General features: G+C 61.9%; 3 protein-coding genes across 3 annotated transcripts in view; 2 read left to right on the plus strand and 1 right to left on the minus strand.

Annotated features, from left to right (window-relative positions):
• Positions 1 to 9,737, plus strand: part of LOC309412254 (uncharacterized protein) — a 61,674-nt gene extending 51,937 nt beyond the window's left edge. Inside the window, exons 45-68 of the mRNA XM_082009126.1 lie at positions 198 to 305; positions 623 to 676; positions 823 to 876; positions 1,130 to 1,183; positions 1,595 to 1,648; positions 2,396 to 2,503; positions 2,703 to 2,756; positions 2,845 to 2,898; positions 3,185 to 3,238; positions 3,731 to 3,784; positions 3,969 to 4,022; positions 4,335 to 4,388; positions 5,080 to 5,133; positions 6,246 to 6,299; positions 6,382 to 6,435; positions 6,601 to 6,654; positions 6,776 to 6,793; positions 6,941 to 6,994; positions 7,183 to 7,245; positions 7,550 to 7,715; positions 8,002 to 8,108; positions 8,399 to 8,479; positions 8,740 to 8,928; positions 9,331 to 9,737. Of these exons, the coding sequence (XP_081865252.1) occupies positions 198 to 305; positions 623 to 676; positions 823 to 876; positions 1,130 to 1,183; positions 1,595 to 1,648; positions 2,396 to 2,503; positions 2,703 to 2,756; positions 2,845 to 2,898; positions 3,185 to 3,238; positions 3,731 to 3,784; positions 3,969 to 4,022; positions 4,335 to 4,388; positions 5,080 to 5,133; positions 6,246 to 6,299; positions 6,382 to 6,435; positions 6,601 to 6,654; positions 6,776 to 6,793; positions 6,941 to 6,994; positions 7,183 to 7,245; positions 7,550 to 7,715; positions 8,002 to 8,108; positions 8,399 to 8,479; positions 8,740 to 8,928; positions 9,331 to 9,480 (1,800 nt within the window). The 3' untranslated portion in view covers positions 9,481 to 9,737. The remainder of the gene's footprint in view (positions 1 to 197; positions 306 to 622; positions 677 to 822; positions 877 to 1,129; positions 1,184 to 1,594; positions 1,649 to 2,395; positions 2,504 to 2,702; positions 2,757 to 2,844; positions 2,899 to 3,184; positions 3,239 to 3,730; positions 3,785 to 3,968; positions 4,023 to 4,334; positions 4,389 to 5,079; positions 5,134 to 6,245; positions 6,300 to 6,381; positions 6,436 to 6,600; positions 6,655 to 6,775; positions 6,794 to 6,940; positions 6,995 to 7,182; positions 7,246 to 7,549; positions 7,716 to 8,001; positions 8,109 to 8,398; positions 8,480 to 8,739; positions 8,929 to 9,330) is intronic.
• Positions 9,738 to 13,992: 4,255 nt separating this feature from the next.
• Positions 13,993 to 16,163, plus strand: SLC31A2 (solute carrier family 31 member 2; the record flags this gene model as incomplete). The annotated part of the gene is made up of 3 exons (XM_082008856.1): positions 13,993 to 14,463; positions 15,186 to 15,354; positions 15,995 to 16,163. The coding sequence occupies exons 1-3, from the start codon at positions 14,397 to 14,399 to the stop codon at positions 16,161 to 16,163; spliced, it is 405 nt and encodes a 134-aa protein (XP_081864982.1). The 5' UTR covers positions 13,993 to 14,396.
• A 1,887-nt stretch (positions 16,164 to 18,050) lies between these two features.
• The window catches only part of NIBAN2 (niban apoptosis regulator 2), a gene marked incomplete at its 3' end in the record, with an annotated part of 30,576 nt that continues 28,170 nt past the window's right edge, over positions 18,051 to 20,456 (minus strand). The window contains exons 11-14 of the mRNA XM_082009127.1: positions 20,062 to 20,178; positions 19,504 to 19,611; positions 19,285 to 19,396; positions 18,051 to 18,913 (exon numbers count right to left, since the gene is read on the minus strand). Of these exons, the coding sequence (XP_081865253.1) occupies positions 18,051 to 18,913; positions 19,285 to 19,396; positions 19,504 to 19,611; positions 20,062 to 20,178 (1,200 nt within the window). The remainder of the gene's footprint in view (positions 18,914 to 19,284; positions 19,397 to 19,503; positions 19,612 to 20,061; positions 20,179 to 20,456) is intronic.

Raw genomic sequence — 20,456 nt, forward strand, 5'->3', positions numbered from 1 at the left:
TTGTCCCCGTGGCCGAGGACCACTGGAGGTGCAGGGCTCAGGCCTGGCATCAGCACCTCTCCTGAGCACCCCAGGGTGAAATTGCGTCTGCGGCACCCAGTGAGAGGGTGAAACTCGTCATCTCCGTGCAGAAGCTCATTTAATTGCTATTCCTTTTTCTTCTTTGTGGTGACACCTCTGTCCCCATCCCTGAGCAGGGTGACACTGGTCCCAGGGGCCTTCCTGGAGCGCCGGGTCCGGGAGCTGCTACGGGGGAAATTGGAGAAAAAGGCCATAAAGGAGAGAAGGGCCAAGAAGGTTTGCTGGCAAGTACAGAGAGGGGCTGCCTCAGCCCACCGGGGTCCCAGCATCCCCACAGGCTGGCGGTTGGGTGCTGGGTGCCAAGGAGGGGTCTCAGCCCCGGCAGAAAACCTTGGGCTCCGGGAGCTGCAGAAAATACCAGGAATTGGCAAATCTCCAGGAAGTTTCGTGTCTCATGGGCATGACTCCAAAATTGGGTCTTGTTGGTGCAAGAGGACAGTTTGGGCTCGCCTGGCAGTCGGGTTTAATGCTGCCTCCGGCCAAACTCCTGCCGCCCGGCTGGGCTGGGACCCTGCTGAGCACCTCTCCCTCCATGTCCCAGGGCCAGGTCGGTGTCACCGGAGCTGCGGGACCTGCTGGAGCCAGAGGACAGCTTGTAAGTCAGATCGTGTCCCTCCTCCTGTTTCAGCTGATCACAGACATGGCGGGGGGGGAGTGACATGACACCCTGACGGGTGTGTGTGACTGGGAGCACTGGGCAGGGTTGAATCAATGGGGCTTCTTTGCTTGTGCCCTGAACAGGGTGGGATGGGTCTCCGAGGTCCTCCTGGGCTCGATGGTCCCGAGGGAGTGAAGGTACAGTGGGTTGATGGTTCCAATCCTTCATTTCCGGGTGAAATGCCTTTTCCTGTTTTTTTCCCAAGCTCTGCTTTCTGCCTCGGGCTGATGAGGGACGTGGTGGGGCTGGCTGTTGTGGAGGAGCTGGGTCAGACCTGGGCAGGCTGGTGACCTGCCACGGGGCACTCCCTGTCTTGTTGCCTGAGATCCAAAGTCAATGAGGCAAGGATGGGGTTTTCTGGGGACAGAGCTGTTTCTCCTTCTTCCCCAGGGAGATCCAGGGCCACGAGGCATGGACGGACCCACTGGTGCTGCAGGATTAGAGGTACTCAAGCCTGGGATCTTGTAGAGCTGGGAGCTGCCAAAGGCTTCCCCAGTGCTTCACCATTTCCAATACAAGCCAAAGCCAAGCGATTTATTGCCCCTTGACTGCCCAGGCCAGGGGGCTCAGGAGTGAGGAGGGGATTTTAACGCCTCACATCTTGGCACTGACTCCCAGGAGGTACTTGTGTGCCCCCACCCCAAAAATCAGACCATTTCAGTCTGGCACCCAGGCATGCCTTGCGGAAGACCTGTTCATATTGACTCCCACGTCGTGCCTGGGTGCTGCCTGGGCGTGTGCCTTGGCCAGCTGAACACGGTACAAGGGAGAGGATGCTTGAAATACCTGCAGAGAGCCTGAGCGAGAAGCGCATGGTGGTGACGGGCTCATTCTAATTCCCCAACGTCACCTCAGGGACTCGCTGGAGATGACGGAGTCAAGGGAGATGGCGGCAAGCCCGGTCCAGCGGTGAGTGCCGGCCCTGCCCCTGCGAAACATCCCTGGGAAAGAGGTTTGGTGGCATCTTGTGATGGAACAGCAGAGCCTGGGGCTGTGTGTCACCCGGGGGTGGCCACAAAGCGAGCTCCGCCAGCCCGAGCGCTGAGCCGTGTCTCCTGGGTCCTGCCCTGCAGTGGCTTTGTAACTGAGTCATCGTTTCCTTGGCCTCCCTAGAGCCAAAGCTCTGTAAAGGCATTTTAACACAGCTATTAAAAACGTGCAGAAGTGCTGCGGCCATCGTGCAGTTAACGCTCGGCTGTCGGAGTCTGTCTGAGGCAGGTCCAGGGCACCTAGTCTCCCCCTGCTCTGCTTTCGCAGAGCAGATCCGCGGGGGTCCGCAAGGTCAGAAGGCTCCAGGAACGGCCCAGGAGCGCCTGTGCTGCCCTGAGATGCATTTTATGGTCGTGGTCCTGATGTGCACGGAGCCACAGGGGTGTTGCTGATGCCCTCACTCAGCTGCAGGATAAACCCCACTGCATCCCAGTTTTCCCATGTTGCGGTGCCGCTGTGCCCAGGCAGGATGTGTCCTTAATTCGGGCGATTGCCTTTGCTGGGAGAGGTCGGGATGCGGAATAAACTCGGGGGGGATTTGCAAAGCAGAGGGCGAGAGCCACCGCGCAGCGTAGCCGAGGGCCCTCGAGGGGCAGCTGCTCGCACCCTGCTCCAGATGGGGTTGGGCTGGGGTGTGACCGGTGCCCCCGTCTGTGTGCACCGCAGGGCGCGGCGGGTGCCCGGGGACCAGCGGGCGTCCCTGGGCTCCGGGGCTACGCTGGGCGCGAAGGAGCCAGAGGAGAAGCGGGTGCCAAGGGAGAGCTGGGCCGGCAGGTAACTCCTCTCTCTGCCTCAGGGATGGGCAGGGGACATTCCCACAGGGTGGCCAACACAACATAGCTCGGAGGTCCCTGGGGGAACAACCCAGTCCAGCCCCGGGGAGAAGCAGCCGGCTCCATACCCATCCTCCTGCCTTCCCCCGAGTGACCCGGAGCTGATGCCAGTCTCCTGTTTTGTCCCCAAATGATCTCAGGGTCCTCTTGGGCTACCCGGCGAAGCTGGAGCCGCTGGACTGAGTGGCACCGAGGTGAGTGGGCTCCCGGGATTTGGGTCAATAACCCTGGGGCTTATTTTTTGGAGTAGGGTTGATTTTTTTTTTTTTTTTTCCTTCCTAGGGTCTGGCGGGTGCAAAAGGGGAGCCGGGCAAGCTGGGGAAGCCAGGGCAAACGGTGAGGAGTGGGATGGAGCCATCCTAGTTCTCCCTGGCACAGGCAATGGGATGCTGGGATCTTCCAGCTGCGGCTAGGTCCCGCACAGGCAGGACCTCCTGCTCCTGCTGAAACACCCCCATGGCCCCTCTCTACCCTCCAGAGAGGGGCAAAAAACTGAAATGGAGACTTCAGCTTAGAGCATCCTCCTGTGCACGCCGTGGCGAGAGCGGGGAGGGAGGCTGGGAGGGGACTTCCCTGGCGCAGCATCCTTACGGAGGGGTTTCCTTCTCCTTTGGGATTTTAGGGCTCTCCAGGACAAGCCGGTCCTAAAGGGCGGAAAGGTTGCAAAGGAGAAAAGGTACCTCCAAAATCCTCCTCTACAGATGGCACCTGCAGGGGACTGGCCACTGGGCGTGAGGTGGCTGAGCCTGAGCTGGTCAAGCCCATTGTGGTCTGTGGAGAGAAACTGGGGGAATTGCCCCGGGGGACCCGTTTCTCCGCACTGTAAAGGCAACCGCGCATCGGTGCCTGGCAAACACAGAACCCTTAGATGCCCTTGGGCTGCTTTGGCTGGTTTTTGGGTGAGGAGCTTGCAGGTCTCTCCATCTTGGCCCCCCCAGACCCGCAGGGCTGCTTCCATCCTGGGTCAGATGCCCTTAAGGGGGGACAGGGGACCTCCCCTTCACTGGCCAGCTCTGCACCATGGCCTTGGTGTCCATCTCCAGGGCCCTGCAGCAGCTGGTGAGCTCTGTCCCCATCTCCGTGCAGCAGCAGCCCCTCTCCCCCAGTCCTGGTGCGGGATGTGGCTGGGCTGCTGGTGACTCGCGTCTCCCATCTCTTGCTCCCCCAGGGCAATGTGGGGAGTGACGGGGAAGAAGGGGTCCCCGGAGAGACTGGCAGACGGGTAAATGGCACCGTTGTCCCCATGGAGGGTAGCGGGAGGCATGGGGCTGATGCTTGGAGCCCACAGAGGTCTGGCAGAGGGGGCTCAGCACTCCCTGGGTGGGCAGCGAGGGGGACGCAGGGCTCAGTGCCTTCAGCAGGCTTGAACTGGAATTGCTCGTGAGTCTTTAATCTGTTGTTCCCAGGGCAAGCGAGGCAAGGCGGGCCACCGGCCCCCGAGAGGTCCCCGGGGACCCAAGGTAGGTCAGCTTTGCCCCACCGGGACAAGGGTTGCTTTGGCACCCTGGCAGCTCAGGGGTGCACCCGAGCTGGGGGGGTGCTGACACCTGCCCGAGCCCCCAGCTTGGACAAGGATAAGCCAATATAGGGGCATCGCGCAGCTGGAGGGCTCCGTGTCCCCAGCCCCTTCCACCCTGAGGAGGGGGTCTCCCGCCCCCCCAAACCCCCATGGGCTGCTCTGCCTGCAAAAGGCACCAGGGCATCGCTCCTGCCTTGCTCTCGTGCCGCACCACTGTGTCCACCAGCCAGGGTCTCTTGCTTTTGCATTTCAGGGCTACCCAGGCAACGAGGGGCCAGAAGGACCCCAGGGCCCCCAAGGACTCTATGTGAGTATTAGCTCGGAGGTTTTGGGATGCCGGCACTCACGGTTTGGCCCCACTGGGGCGGGCTGTGCAACCCAGCTCTGTAAAGAACCGAAGCAGAGACCCATTTAAAATGAGTGAAGTTTCTAAGTGTTTCACTCATCGGTTGTTCATCCATCTCAACTTCCCTTCTCCCAAATTAACATCCCAGCAGTGTGTGTGCAGTCAGGTGAATCACATCATTTTGAATACGTTACTCTAGAGGCCAAGTATTTCCCTTCCAGTGAAGTGTCTGATGCCTGGCAGTGCTGACTGCTCGCAGAGGACTGTCCCCATGTTCCCAGAGAACTGCCATGGCTGGAAGGACTGGCTGCACTGCAGCCCTACTCAAAAAACCCTACTCAAATATTTTTTTTAATTACTAGAAATTGTTTTTTCTCTATTTAAAATAAGAATCCCAGCTTCAGAAATTTCACAAAACAAAGCCGGGCTCTTCTGCAAACAGCCAAGAGACCTGAACTGCATTTTTCATGGGGTTTGCTGAGGGATCCTCAGCAAAGATATGATGAGAAAATGCCTCAAAGTTTCTAAAACTGCCTGAAATTCTCAGAATCCTGGCACTAACTTCGGTTGCGGCAAGGTCCCTCCTCACCAGGGAGCTGACGGGAGCAGCTCAGCCGCAGGGTGATGCGGTACCGCGTCATTTCTCTCTTAGGGCATCCCAGGGCTGAAAGGCTTGAAAGGAGACCCCGGTCCCAAAGGACACAAGGTAGGTGACGTGTACCTGGCACTCGAGCCCTGGGCACAGCAGGGGCTCTGGGCACAGGCTAGCATTTAATTTGCTGGATGCCATCACCTATTCCCCTCTTCTTGAACCCCGATCGCTGCAGTATCCTTCTTTGGGGGTTGACCACCATGTCCCCAGGTGCTTGGGAGATGGGACCTTTAGATTTTCTCCAAAACCAGGTCCTCTTCCAGCCTCTCCATCCTCCTGGAGTTGGAAGCAGCAGCGTACAGTCTTTTAATCCCCTGCTCTCAGCGTTGGTGCTGACGCAGCACGAGCACGTAGCTCCTCTGTGCCGTTACCGATGAGCTGATGGACACAACCTTGGCCTGAGAAGCCAAGCACATCCTCACGGTCCCGTCCGCCAGCCGCCAGGCTGTAAATAAGAGCGACAAGCAGGTCCTGGCGGCCGGTGGTCGCTCGCAGCCGTCAGGAAAATGAAACCCTGGTAATAAATAAAGCTTTAAATTTATTGCGAGCTAAAGGAGCAATAGCAGAAGCGAAAGGCCGGGGCGTTGGGTGAGGCCGGAGGCTGGGAGAGCAGGCGGAGGGGAGGCTGCGGGCAGCTGCCGGGCTGGCATTTCTTCCCTGACTCCCCCAGATTTCAGCACATAAGAAATTTTCTTTATTTTCTCATAAGCGTTTCCTGGGAACCTCTGAGGTTTTCTTGAACAATATTTTAGTCTGGGATAAAATACTTCAGTTTTGCCTCTGCAGCTGAGCAGGCGAGGCAGACGTTCCATCACGCCGCCTCCTTCCCTAGCAACATGGGTACGGTTAATTCTAGAAAATTGAAAGGATGGGGTGTTTTTTTCAGAAATTGTACAGCCAGCTGTAACTGGGAATTTCCCATTTCCAGCCACTTGCTGGAGGCCAGGAGATGTTTGGCCTTGGGAAATGTCCCCAGGCAGATATCTCCTGCCAGAGTCAGGCAGCAAGCAAAACCTCCGTTGCCTACCTGATGAAATACCACCCACGGAGTAATTAGAGCAGGGTTCCCAATGCCCCTCTGGGGCAGAGCCCCCCACCCAGGCTGATGTCCCAGGGGGGTTCTACCCTACTCTTTGCCACCGAAGCTCTCCCTGACTCTCTCCTAGGGTGAGAAGGGCAGCGTGGGCGACCTGGGCCAGCAAGGGGATGATGGCTTCAAGGTGCGTGAAGGGTTTTGCTCTTTTCCTCCCTCCCCTTAGTCCCTTGTCATCACCCTGTGTGACATCTTGGCATGTCCACTAGGGCAAGCCGGGACCCCATGGCATCCCCGGGAGACCGGGACCCAAGGGACAGCAGGTAAGGGCAGGATGGAGGGGGAACGGCAGGAAGCGAGATGAGTATTTGGGGTGAATTCCTCATCTTTCTGTACAAAATCCAGCTGGGGAAGGGGCTGGTTGTAGAAGGACGTAGGGCATGGGCAGTGGCTGCGCAATGCCCTGACCTCCTTCGGTGTCTTTGCAGGGTGACACTGGCCCCCCCGGCCCGCGGGGACACCCTGGCATCCCCGGGACGCCGGTGAGTCCTTCGTCCTCCCGGGAGGTTTGGGGTTCGCTCCTGGCCCTGCGGGAGTTATGCTGGGATGGGACTTTGATCCCTCTTGCCTCCCTCTTAGCCGGGTCTTGTCCTTCTCTTCCAGGGCTTGTCCGGACCCAAAGTAAGTAGGGGGGAGCGCCTGGAGCTGGGCTCAGCCCCACTGCGGGGCATCCTCCCCTCCTGCCCTCTCCCCGGGGTGCAGCCACCCCGGGGTGCCGCTTGGCACAGCAGCATCTCGCCACCTTCCGTTTCTTCCCTCCTTCGGCAGGGGCTGAAAGGCTTCCCGGGGCTGCCGGGACCCAGGGGCACGCCAGGCCTGCCGGTAAGCAGAGCCACTAACGTCCCTCATGCCAAAATTTGGGTCCCTTGCTCCCCCAAATTTGGCAGCGAGCTCCTGCCATGCCATGCCATAGGGATGGCTGGCTGCTGGCACCCTTGCCAGGCGCTGCGAGCCTGGTGGGGGGCTCGCGGGCAGCAGCCGGTGTCACCAGCATTGTCACTGTCACCCAGGGTCTCGCCGGCCCTCCTGGTCCCAGCGGACCCACGCTGATGCTGTCCAGGGAGGAGCTGCAGGTGAGTGTGTTGGAGAGGCGATGCTGCGCAGGGGCGAGGGGTTTCCACCCCCGCTGCGGTGGGTGCCACCCTGGGGGGTGACAGCGATTCTGTCCGATGTCCCACTGCTCCTGAGGTCCTCTGTGCACAAGAACCACGGTCCTTGCACAAAGTGCAAGCAGATATGGTTAATGCCTCTCCAGCCACACTTGTCCTTGTCCCCTGCATGTCCCATCCCCTCCCTGAGCACCTGGTGATTCTCCTGGCCAAAATAAGAGGGGGGAGCTAATGCCAGCTTGGTTATATCCCCCACTTTTTCTTTCAGCATCTAATTTATTCCTCTAACCACCTGAATTACACCATGGTCTGGGCTTTACTGGATACTTTGAGCCAGGAGCTGCAAGCCCTCGTTGAGCATCCCAACGGCACCGAAACCAACCCGGCGGCCACCTGCAAGGAGCTGCTGCTGGCTCACCCCGGCCTGCCCGACGGTACTGGCGTGCATGTGGGAAGGCATAGGGAGGGCTGGCCAGATCTGGGGCCAGTGAGGGGGGAACAGGCAGCTCTTTGTAAATAAGAAAGAATGAGGATTTGGGGGATGAGCTCAGCTGGGTTTCATGGGCATCCATGGAGCAACAGGATGGCAGCCAGGCTGCGTCCCGGGAGGATGAAGGTTGCAGCCAGGGATGGGCCATGAGCTGAGCCGGGATGGCACCGTGTGGCATCCTCCCCGTGCCAAAAACTGGGTGCCAGGAGCTCCCCTCTGCCTCCCTCCAGGGCAATACTACATCGACCCCAACCAGGGCAGCCCGCAGGATGCACTGGTGGCCTTCTGCAACTTCACGGCAGGGGGAGAGACCTGCATAGCCCCCGTCCACAATCAGGTATGGGGTGGCTTTAGTGGGGCGCTTCCAGCCCTGCGTTACTGCTCAAGGTGGGCGAGGACGGAGGGATGGTGTGGCTGGAGAGGAACAGTGTGGCCGGTGCCTTGCGGTGGTGACAGCTGCCATCACAGGGAGCTGTTGGAGCAGTTTGGGGTGGGGATCCTGGTCACTGTGTGTGACCAGGCTGCAGGGACAGGTCACACGCATGGGCTGGTACAGCTGGATCCTTGTCCTGGTGGTGCCACTGTCCCTCACTGGGACAGCGTGCCATGGTGCCCCCCTCCCTGCAGGTCCCCATCAAGGCTTGGCTGAGCACCTATGCCTCTGAGGACACCTTCGAGTGGTTCAGCACCCTGCCTGGGGGCTTCCTGGTGAGTCCCGCAGGGCCAGGACAGCCGAGGGGACACATGGGGTCAGGGGTCTCCTAGTGCCTGTCCCACTGCCGTGGGGCGATGCCTGGGTACCGGCTCCTGCAGGCTGTGCCTGGTGGGACACGACACCTCCCTCTGCAAGAAAATCCAAACCAGGGCTTTAGCAGAGGACTGAATCCTGCCCAGTTTTTAACTGGGAGGAGCACAGACCCCTCCAAGCAGGCCCCGCTACCCACTGTTCCCTCTCGTTGCCCCTGCAGCTGGAGTACGCGGGGGCCAGCCCGGTGCAGCTCCGCTTCCTCCGCCTGCACAGCCGCCTGGCCACCCAGAAGGTCTCCTACTCCTGCAGACCGTCCCCCGAGCAGGGCCAGCCCCAGCCGGAGAAGGAAATCCGCTTCCTGGCCGACTCCCGAGAGCAGAGCTATGCGGCCAGCCTGCAAGGCTGCGTGGTAAGCTTGGCCGCTGCCGGACCCTTTTCTCTGCCTGGAAGAGCCCCCCGGCGTTTGCAGAGCCCCTCGGCACGTGTTTGCACCCCCAGGGTTTGGGATGGACCTGGTGGACGAGGCTTCACGCGGCGAGATGGGGATGGGGTTGGAGAACATCTCCCCATGCCCAAGGAGCTGCCCCGGTCTTGGGGAGTGGGCTGGGGTGTGGCAGGGGTGGGGTGGGCTCCGGGGGACATGGGGGAGGCCACCTCCCTGGAGAAGCCATGCAGGGCTGAGACCTGGCTCCCGCGGGGCTGTTGGGTGAATCAAGGAGCAACCGGAGCAGCGAAGGGGGCAGCGGGTGCTTCGAGAGGGTCCTTCAGGCCCACTGGCCAAGGGTTGAACTGCCCCTGGTGCTTGTTTCAGCTGGACAACGAGTCCTCCATCACAGACACCATCTTCCAGTTCACCACGGAGGAGCTCTCCCTGCTGCCCCTGCGGGACCTGGCCGTCTTTCACAACGGCGACACGTCACACCAGTTTGGTTTCACAGTCGGACCAGTTTGCTTCAGCTGAAACCAGTGACACCCAAACCGCGCCGGCCGGTTCCCTCCCCACCCAAGAACTGTTCCCGCTGGGGACGTGTGCGGAGGCTGGGAGTGGCACGGGGCTCCCACCCATGCCCCAGACCTGCCGGTCCTCCTCTTGAGATATGTGTTTGTAGCTGCAATTATGCCACGGACTACACTTCCTTCTGGAGTAGAAGAATATTGTTTACAAAAGTAATTTCTCTATAAATTATATATGTTATATATGTGTATATATATGAGAAGGTGCTAATTTAATGACTAATGGGGGGAGGCTTGTATAATTTATAACCACTGGGAGCTGTTTGCTAAAGAAACAAAAACAAAAGGCAAAATTACCGCCAGCCTGGGAGAAGGGGAAGGCAAGGGGCTGCTCTTTGCCTCAGTCAGGTGTGCAGATCCTTGGAGCCTCATACCCCCGGGACCGTGCAGGACCAGCAGGGTCCCTGCCATGCTGCCTGCTCGCCGCAGGGCAAGGCGACACTGTGAGCCACCGTGACTCCAGCCCAGCCGGGCATCAGGGGCTGAAAAGGGGTGAAGAAAGCAAAACCCCCCCCAAGTCCTGGCTCTGTTTTGGGTCCGCAACTCATGGTGGGGTCGGAGGGGCTTTAGTGGCGTAGAGCTGGGGGCTAGAGCAAGACTGTGCTACAAGGCAGTGTTGCCCTGGTCGGGCAGGGGCAGGAATTTAAGCCGTTTGGCTCCTGTGCTGAAGCACTGTTACTTATCGCTTTATTTTTGTTGCTGCCAGCAGAGTTTTCCCTTGCCTCTAACTGTCTCGCTACCACCGGGCTGCTTGGCCCCAGGCAGGTATGGGTGAGGGCAGAGGGCTTTACGTGTGGCACCTGAGCCACAGCTCTGTTACCAGCACCCCCCTTTCTGTGGTGCATGACCCAAAACCCCCAAATCTCAGCCGGCTTTGTGCCGCACCGCTGGTTTTCTCAGCACCCTTCACCTCTCGGGCGGCGGTGGCTTGCCTTGCCCTGCAGCACGCGTGGCCAGGCTGCCGTGTCGTGGCGGCCAGCACCGAGCTGGGGTGTCGATGCCCACACCCGTGGGGCGGCAGCTGGGCCGGACCCTGCACGGGGGTCCGAGGATCACGGCAGGTGCAGACTTTCTGCAAGACGCGGTCCCCAGGGAGCAGTTTAAGCATCACAGCTCTCAGTCTGTGGGGTAGCATCTTTTTGTGGGGTGCAGTAGCCGCCCCTGCTGTGCCCTGTGTGTGTCACCAGCCGTGCTGGCCCAGGGGGGGCACTCAGCCAGCAGCCGCTGCCAGGCGGGGGCTGAGCACCTTGAAACAGGTTTTTTCCGTTCTGGTATTTCATTTCTGGCGGCTGCGCTACGCTGGTTGTCATGTGAGGGCACCCGGCTGTAAAACCAACCCCGGCTCTGCCCTGTGAGGAGGAGAAAAGGGAAGCGGAGCCCTTTGCGGCCGGGGAGCAGATGGCCCCTGCCCGCTGCGCGGCTGCCTGCAGCGCAGGCAGAGGGGTCAGGGCCTGGCACGTCCCACGGGTGCTGGGTGCTGGTGAGGGAGACCCTATGCAGAGGTTGCAAAGGGAAAATTAAATTCCAGCTCAAGGCGCACATTAGATCCTTGGGAGAGAGGCAGAGCAGGCTGCTACATGACAACAAACACATTTTCTTCAGGGCACAATTCCCCCCCCACCCCCCGAATTCCTCATTTTAGCAGCATTTTCTGCTGTGTTTTTGCAGAGGAGAAAGGGGCACACACAATCCACACTCGCTGGCCATGTGGCTACAACCCTGAGGAACCTCAGCTGCCAAAAAAATGGTGTGCCCTTTTTTGACGGAAACTTCTGAGGGAAGATTTTAAAGAGTAGTAGCACATTGGTGGGTTTATCCAGTATTTTTTCTTACTCCAAGCAGCACATGCCCCCTGAATAACTCCAATTCCACTTCTCTGACCATATGGAAAAACAGGAAAAACATACTCGTTACCAAAAGCGGTGTTTCGCCTGCACCCCTGTATTTCCATCCCGAGTTAGGCACAAACCTGCTGGCAGGCACCGGGTGCCTTTGTGGGCAGCAGGAGCCGGGTGCGGGGCCCTGGAGCTCCCCGTCGCTCTGTCCTGCCGCCAGAAAAAAGGCTGGGGAAAAAATACCTGCAAATAACATTTCGCAGCTGCAGGGCAGCTGGGCTTGCACAGGCCCAGTGAGAGCCGTGGGGAAAACCAGCAGAAACACTCGTGAACGCTTTGAGGGGACCTTGTGCGAGGGGTGGGAGCGGGAGCAGGCGGGGACGGAGTTGGGGATGGAGCGAAGCCCCGCGGGGATCAGGTCCTCCCTTTCCCCAGGGGTGCTGAGCCCCTCCCTGCCCCGCGCTGCGGGGCGGGGGCTGAGGCGGGGCGGGCGGGACACAAACACACAACACACGCAGACACACACGCACACAGGCACACACTCCGCCCCACGCGTGCTCCCGGCCCGGCCCCGCCGCACTACAACTCCCGGGGAGCCCCGCGCCGCGCGTCAGGCGCCCGCGACGGGCCGGGCCGGGCTGAGCCGAGCTGCACTGGGTCGGGCCGGGCTGAGCCGAGCCGAGCCGCTCCGGGACGCGCTCCGCTCCGCCATGCAGGTGAGCCGCGCCGCGCCGAGCCGGGGGTCCCGGGCGGGGCCGGCGGGGCCGGGTGCGCGCCCCGGGCACGCCCCCGCAGCCTTTCCGGTGCGGGGCTGGGGCGCAGCCCGGCTGCTCCCCGTAGATCCCCCCCGAAGACCCGCAGCTCCCTGCGGACGGGCGCCATTTGGTCACCCCCCGGCACCGCGTCCTCCTGCCAGGGCTTCGCCCCTTGCTTCTCCCCGGGCCTCAGCCGCTGGGCTGTCTGTCGGTCTGTCTGTTTGTCTGCTCCCCGCATCCCTGTGCCGCCGCGTCCTCGCCCCGCAGGCTCTCCCGTCGCCCGTGGCGGGGCTGTCGGGGTGCGGGCTTACAGCAGGCGCTCGCCGCGGGAGCTCCGCGCAGGGCACAGGCCCGCAGCCGCCCCCCTCGCGCTGCGCTCAGAGGTGACGTTTCGGGCTACCGGACCCCCGGTTTGCTGGCCCAGCAGCAGCACCCCTGCGAAGTCCGGAGGGCGGCTCGCACCGGCTCCAAGGGGCATCCGGGTGTGGGGGCACCCCCCCGGGCCGCGTGTCCCCAGCGTGGGGCTGCAGCTCGGGCTGGCTGGGACGACGTCCCGCTTGTGATGCGATTTTGTGTTTTGGGGTCGGTGTGCTGCAGGAAGGCAGCACCTGACGTGCCGGGCCGGGTGTCCCGGTCGGACCGGAGCGGCAGGTCGGGATGCGCCGGGCAGCCTGACGCTGCTCCGCGCCGGCACCGCTGGTTTTTCACTTAACAGCAAAGGGTAACCCCAAAACTGCAGGTTAAGCCACCAAATGCACACGTTGTGCCCGTGAGCAGAGGCAGCGCCGGGTATCTTTCAGCAGCGTTATTTTATATGCGAGGTGGAGCGGAGGAGCTGGGCACAGCCCTACCTGGGCGCCTCCTCCATCACTGCCGCGCGGGCAGGCGGGTGAGGACAGGACCGTGTCCCTCTAACCAATACCCCTTGGCCTGTCGCATCGCCCCCGGCAGCGTAATTCCCCTCTTGCAAAGAGGGCAGTGATTTTTAGGACTTGCCCCCTTGGCCTTCGCGCGCCGCATCTCGCCCAGCCAGATGCTGTCTCCGGAGGAATCGCGCTATAGCATCGCTGTAGGAGAGGAACGAGGGGCCACTGGCCCAAGGAGCATCGTTTTGGCCTCACAGCCGCGCTGGGTGCCCAAAGACACGTGGCTGCACCCTAGGCTGGGAGACCTGGTGCAGCGAGAGGATCTTCTGCCGGTCACTTCTGTTCCCCTGTCCCTAAAATATTTACCTCCTCCTTATGCAGCACTGCAGACTTGTAGGTGAAGCCTGTAAAGGAGAACTAGCTTCATTTAAAGGCTAATTATCATTAATCTGTTGCCAAAGGAAGCTTAAAGGCATGGGCCAATTACACACGCTAATGTGCTTTGGGTAATGAGCGGCCGAAGGGTGTAATTAGAGCCGATCTGCGGCGTGGACGCCCGGTTATTGGACGGGATTTCTGGTCGAGGCCGGTCCCCTCGGCCGCAACTGCCGGCGTCAGTAACGGCAGGTACACGCGGCCAAAGCCAGGTCGGTGCGGCGGAGGGGAGCCCCGCGAACGCTACCTAGACGGATTCACCAAAGGGAGGAGGAAAAAAAACCCACAAAATTCCATTTTCTGTGGTAAAACGAGCAAGACTCGGCAGCTGTGGTATCAGCTCTGTAGGTGGGCTCAGCACACAAGAGCGATACTTGCTCCTCCTATTCCAGCGTGATAAGGAAGGGGGGTTGATGCCTCTGTAGGTCCCGGTAGCCCCAGGTCAGACAGACGGACAGTGCTCGGACTGATGCTCCTCTGCCGAGGAGGCATCCAGGAGGCCAAGGAGAGCGGGGGTCGGCTGGGCTCTGGCCACCAGCCGGCTTCGCTTCAGGCTGCAGACGGAGTTCACCAGCCTCCGTCTGTCTCCCACGGACCTTCCCTTCTCGGATCCGGGCTAGTGAAGTCCTGGGCTCGGCTCTTTATGGTAAACTGTGGCATTTTCTCGCCAGCCCAGACGCACGCAGGAGCTGCTGCTAGAGGTGGGGATTGTCCTGCTACAAGTCAAGGGAAGAGTTAAGCCCGGTCAGCGTGACTCTCATTTTCAGTGCAAGTTCCCCTTCCCATTTCAGGAACCGGGGGGAAAAAAATTGCACCATTTGGTAAAAACCCGGCTGAGCATCAGCGTCGGGGCTCAGCCCTTCGGGGTGGTGGGTGCGTGGACCCGCTGAAGATGTGGGCGCCCCAGCCCCTCTCTGCCCCATCGCCCCGAGCTGGTTCCTAGCGCTGCCCTTTCCTTGGCCTCTCTTCCAGATGTCCTTCTACTTCTCGGACACGGCAGTGCTGCTCTTTGACTTCTGGAGCGTCCACACCCCCACAGGTAGGCTGCCAGCCCCAGCCCGGCCCCAGGACGCCCGTCCCTCTGTCCATCCGCTGCCAGCTGTGCTCTGCAACCAGGGAAGAGGCTGCGGGCAGAGAAACGAGCAGTGGGCTTGCATTGTTGGCAGGAGCAGCGTTAGCGGTGGGCTGGGGAGGGGGCAGAGCAGGGCCCCCGCCCAGCATTAGCACTGGGGCATGGAGGGGGCACGGGCAGAGCCGTGATGGGCTCCACGCACCCCTCGCCCCAGAGCTCGGAGGGCACTGCCCGTTTTCGGCTGGCGCTCTCCTGCCCTGATGAGCAGTGCTGTGCCCTGGTAACACATCCCCCGGCCCAGGCCTGCCAAACCCCCCAGGTCACTCAGTGATGGCTCATCTTCCCGTTTTCTTTTACACTCATGTTTTTAAATCGTTATCCCAGCACCACATTTTAACCCCCAGATTTTTGTGGGGTCGATGCAAAGATGTTTATTTTTTTCAGAGCGACCCCCTCCAAAAAATATTCCCTAGGAATTTAAGAGGGGGATCGAGCTAAGTACACCAAATCCCAGCGCTTCACAAACCTGCTGCCTGTTGCTCCAGCCCAACCCCAATTCCAGGAGCCCTCCGTTCCCTCCACCTTATCCCAAGTGCTCCATGCCAGGACCCACGGCCCCCCCCTTGCCCCCGCACCCCCTGTCCCGCCAGCGTGCGGCGATGGGCAGCGGCGAGGTGTTTCTCACGCAGGGATGGTGCTCTCCGTGCTGGTGATCCTGCTGCTGTCGATGCTTTACGAAGCCGTCAAGATGGGCAAGGCCGTGCTGCTGCGGCGGGCGCTGCTGGCTCTGCCCCGCAGCCTCAGCCGGGAGTCGCTGGCGGAGCCGGAGGAGGGGGACGCCGGCCCTGCGCAGGGCAGGTACCGCAGGGACCCCTTTGCACCCCGCCGGCGGGGCCATGGGGGGGCTCGGGGTCGCGTGTATGGCCCCTGGGCCAGCGCAGGAGGGGAGAAAGGCTGTAAAGAGGCAGCCGTGGAGTCATAGGCTCCCAGGAAAGGGGTATGTGTATGGGTACAGCCTCGGGAGGTGGCCCCGGGGGCATCCCGGCCCCTCCAGGTACTCTGGGAGATGTCCAGGGTGTTCTTCAGCTGTCGTAACTGCTCATTTCGTAATTTCATCTCATGCCGTAAATTCCCCCAGGACCCCCCGGGGGTGCAGGAGGGTCCTCGTGGTGCAGGGATGGGCACAGGCAGCGGCTCAGGCACCTCAGCAAGGCTGGCCCAGGCGTTTCCTTCCCGGCACAGGCCATTGGAGCCAAGTCCTGGGTTTTTCCTCTTGTGTTTAATCCCAGACCATGCCTGAGGCTGCTCTTACTGCCAACCTCTTCAATAATATCCTCCCCATTCCTTTGGAGCGGGATTTCCCCCTGCGCTGCTGTTTGCAGCCCCCATCCCTCTCCCCGCTTCCCAAACCCACCTCCGGCCGCTCCGCAGACGGCGGGGAGGGAGATGCCGTCTGCCCCGGCCCCTCGCTGATGGGGTTTCCCATTTTCTTCTACAGGTGGTTTCAGTACCACGTCGGCCAGACGCTGTTCCACGTGGTGCAGGTGGTGCTGGGATACATGGTGATGCTGGCCGTCATGTCCTACAACACCTGGATCTTCCTTGGGGCCATCGCGGGCTCCGCGCTGGGCTATTTCGTCGTGTACCCCCTGCTCGGTCGGGGCTAGGCACCCCTCCCGGGATGGCGGGCGACGTGCTCCACACCTCCTGCTTCGTCTGGAATAGCTGCTGTCACTTCTGCTGGGTCTGTCCTTGTCCCTGCGCTGTGCGGGACACAGCACCCCAGGGACTCGCTGCGGGGACCCTCGGTGCTGGCCCGCCCCGTGGCCAGCGCTCTGCCACGCTGCCGCCGGCACCGTCCTCGGCCGGCGGCTGTCCCCGGCTCTCAGGGAGCTTTGACCGGGTGATGACGGCAGTGGGGTGCTGGGCATTTCCTTCCCCCCTCCACTTTTTGGGGAGAGTGTTCATCCTGGCTGGAACGGGAATGTCCAGCTGGGGAAAGGGATGTGCTAGGGACAGGCACTCCTGCCCAGAGCTGCCCTGCACCAAGCCCCTCTTCACACAGTGCCTTTCTGGGGATAAGGGGGTTCCTGCTGGCCCCCCATCACCCCCCCCTCCACGCAGTGCTTCAGGGATGGGGTCAGAGCAGCCCCCGAGCCGTCGGTGTGGCCGTGCCGAGGGGAAGCTGCTGCTGCGGGTGCCTCTTGCTGCTTCCTCAGGACACCCCTTTTAATAAAATCATCTCAGTCGTTCGGCTTCTGGCTTGTGTTGGTGCTGGGTGGTCTCAGGAGGTGACACCCCCCGGTCACAGTGGGAGGTGGGGACCCACAGCCCTCCAGCAGAGCCCCAGGGGGGCGGTTCTGGAATAAGGACAGGCTCGTTTGGCTTTAAATAAAGCTTTTCCATTTTATTAATTATTATAAGCATATTTTTAAACATTTGTATAACTTTCTTAATAATAATATCCTGGAAGAGACAGGGTTTAAGTTCCCAAAGCAAGGCACTTTGGGGGGCCTCCCCGAGTGGGTTAGGCTGGGCACCCCCCTTCAGAGGCGGAAACAGCGGCACCTAAAATACAGGCGGGTGTCATGCTGGTCCCTGCTGCGTGCACGCGCGCCACGCTCACGAGTCCTGCCAACCCCCACCAGCTCCGGGGCTTCGGCATCTCTGCGTGGGGGCTGCGCCGGTTCCGTCCCCCTCCCCACAGCAGGCAGGGCTGCTGGGGGTGCCAGCCGACCGCCGCGAAAGCACCGGCTCTTTGCTCGGCCGTCTCCACAGGTGCCAAAACCTGCGAAGTGCGAGAGCCGGAGCGATGGCCCGTGCGTGGTGCTGGGGAGCGCCGGAGGGCAGGAGCGGGGATCCCGCCGCGGCGCGGCGAGCCTGAGCCCGGAGGCAGCCCAGTCCTGCCAGGCAAAGCCGGAGACTTTGTGCGAGTGCCGCCTTCCCCTCGAAGTTTTCACTCTGGACTTAAATAGCTGCTACAAGATCCCGGGGTGAGGGTGGCCGGGGGGTGGGCGCTGGGTGCTGTGAGCCACCCAGCGCCGCTGGATCCCGGCCATGCCCCCGGCCACCGCCTCCCGCAGCCCCCACTCCCACTGGCGCTCCGGGAGCGGGCCGGGTGGGAGGGTGGTGGGCAGGGTCCCGGGAACCCCCCTCCCCAGGCTGGGGCAGGAGATAACCCCGCACACACACCCGCCCCGGGGGTCATGTCAGCCCCCCAGCACCCCAGGCATTGTGCTGGTGGGGGGGTGGATAAAGCATCTCTTCAGTAGAAAAGAAGACAATAAGGCAGAAGAAGGACAGAGCAGAGTGCAGGGGGGGCCCCGTGCCGGGCCAGGGCCTCCCCCAGTCCGACCCAGTAGGACCACTTGGCTGTGGCCAGCCCCGCGCAGCAGCGGGGACCCCCCTGGCTAGGCAATAAGGTCTCGGTGTTCCCCATCCCCTCCCTCTCCCGCAGCACCGCTCTCCGTCCCTGGCAGCGCAGCGGGTCCTATTCCCCCTTCCCCAACCCCCGGTGGCACCGGGGCCAGTCCATGGTGTGGGGCGACCTGGGGCTAGAACTCAGTCTGCACCCCCTCGCCGCTCTCCGTCGTGCCCACGGGCTGCGGGGGGCTGCACTCGCCGCCCGGGGGGGCCACCTCCTCGCCCGTCTCCTTGTCACTGCGCTGGTGGCAAGCCGTCCCCGCAGACAGTGACAGGGTCTCAGCTCCAGGCACGGGTGATGCTGGCACGGCTTGAGGCACCCCGGCCCCTGCTGGGACATCGGCTCTGGGTGCAGGTGATGCCGGTGCGGTGTGGGGCACCCCGGCCCCTGCTGGGACATCGGCTCCGGGCATGGGTGATGCATGCTCATGCGTGCCAGCCTGTGACGGTACCTCGGCGCTGGGTGCAGGGGATGCCGGTGCAGTGCAGTGCACCCCGTCCCCCTTGCTGGTGGGCCCCTGGGAGGGGACATCACCTGGGACAGACCCCGCCACCACCACCACCTCCTCAGTGGCACCGCTCTCCCGTCCGGCATCGGTACCGTTCATCAGCTGCTCCTCTGCCTCGACGCCGTCCCCGAGGCTCTCCTTCGCCAGCGCCTCCCGGATCTCCTCCACCTCATCCCGGGAGCTTGGCGGCACCCCAGGGTCCAGCTCCTGCGGCTCCCGCGGCTCCGGGGAGCCAGGCTGCAGCAGCGCCTCGGCACCCACCTCGTAGGGCAGGACCCCCTCTTCGTCTTGGATCACCGACACCACTTGCTTGGCCCTGCGGCGCTTGTCGGTGGCCGGCTCGGCCTCTGGCTGCCCGCTGTACTCCTCACCCCAGTCGATGGGGATGCCCTCGCCCAGGAGGTGCAGGTTGGGATCGCTGTTGTGCATGACCATGCTGTCACGGTACAGGTTGTGCTTCCGCTGCACGGCCGCCTCCTTCACGGCTGCGGGCACCGAGAGAGGTGTCAGATGGGCTGCGGGCACGGGGCAGCGCCCAGCAGGCACGGGCACCCCTCCCGGTCCTCCCCTTGGCCGCAGGGTGCAGGGAGAGGTGTCTGGAGCCCGGCAGAGGGTTCAGCATCCCACCCAGCGCTCAGCCCTGCCAGCGGGAAAGCCAGAGCCCCCAGAGCTCTGCACAGGGCCACCCCCTCCTCGTACAGCCCCCAGCACCCTGCCCAGGCCATCCAGTTGCTGCTATGCCCAGGCTCGGCTTATACGCACCCCATCCAGCCCCCAGCCCCCACCCCAGGGTGCTGGAGCCCCCGGGGGCTCAGACCTGAGCGGGTCCAGGCTCCCCGGTGCCGCGGGACCCTACCTTGCATGATGTCTTTCATCACCGACTGTAGCACGACCTCCTCGTACGTGTTCTCCACCAGGATGAAGCTGGCAAAGTCCTCAAAGATCAGCTCCTGAAACTTGGCTAACTCCTGCCACGGGGGAAAGCTCGCTCAGCCGGGGGGACGGGAGGGAGCCCTGCTCCAGCCCCTCCGCAGGGGTGCTCCTTCCCCCCCAGCCCCCAACTTCAGCCTCTTACCCCCTTGCAGGTTGGCGCCAGCTTTTTCAGCAGGAAGGGGATGGTGATCTGCAGCAGGGCCTCCCTGAAGAACTTCTTCCGCACGGTGCTGCTGTCATAGTCGTATTTCTGCAGGGCGAGTGCGAGGGCAGCCCCGGGTCACCGCGGGCCGGCAGCTCCCCTGCCCCGGGCACAACCCCCTGCGGTTCACCCCCCCCAACCCATCTGCACGGGTGCGAGCAGGTTCCTCTGCCCCTCACGTCCTCTCCAGCCGGTTCCCGGGGTGCCTGAGCCCGGGTGGGAGCCAGCTCCTCCATCGCTGTCTGCAGAAGGGATTTTGGGCCACTCTGAACCCTAGGTGGCTTTTACAGTGATGCATGTGGTCAGAGGGGACCTGGCTCCTCCGGGTGGTTTCCCACTCACCTGCCCCACATCCCAGCAAAACGCATGAAAACCTCAAGATAAAGAAGTATTGCCCCAGAAGACTTGTTAAAATTGGTGAGGTCACTCCTGGACCCTCCCCCAGGCTTCTGGCCCTTGGAGTAAGGCCACCAAAGCCCCCGACTCACCACCCCTCACCTTCAGCACCCTCTCGAGGATGCGCTGGATGGACTTGCACAAGTCGTCTTTGCCCTGCAGCTTCCCCAGCTCCTGGTGGAGCAGCGTCTCAAACGTGTACACGGCGTCGTCCATTTGCTGTGAGCAGAGGCAGTCGGTCAGCGCGGGGGGAGCACCCAAAGGGACCAACCGTGGGGGTGGGCAGGGGGCTTCTGGGGCACTGCCACACTGAGATGAGCCTCCACACTCCCCAGCATCCCAGCATCCACAGGCTCCACCCTGAGGACCGGGGGTGGAGGGTGCCCAAAGCTGGTCTGCATACCCTCTCCCCTTCTACACCCTGATCCATCTTTGGCTGGATCAGACCCCAAAATTGGGCTAGTGGCCTTGCTGGTGGTAGTGGGCTTAGTGGCAAA

This window comes from Phaethon aethereus (assembly GCF_964289735.1).
Source record: "Phaethon aethereus genome assembly, chromosome: 20".
In the NCBI taxonomy this organism is placed as follows: Eukaryota; Metazoa; Chordata; class Aves; order Phaethontiformes; family Phaethontidae; genus Phaethon; species Phaethon aethereus.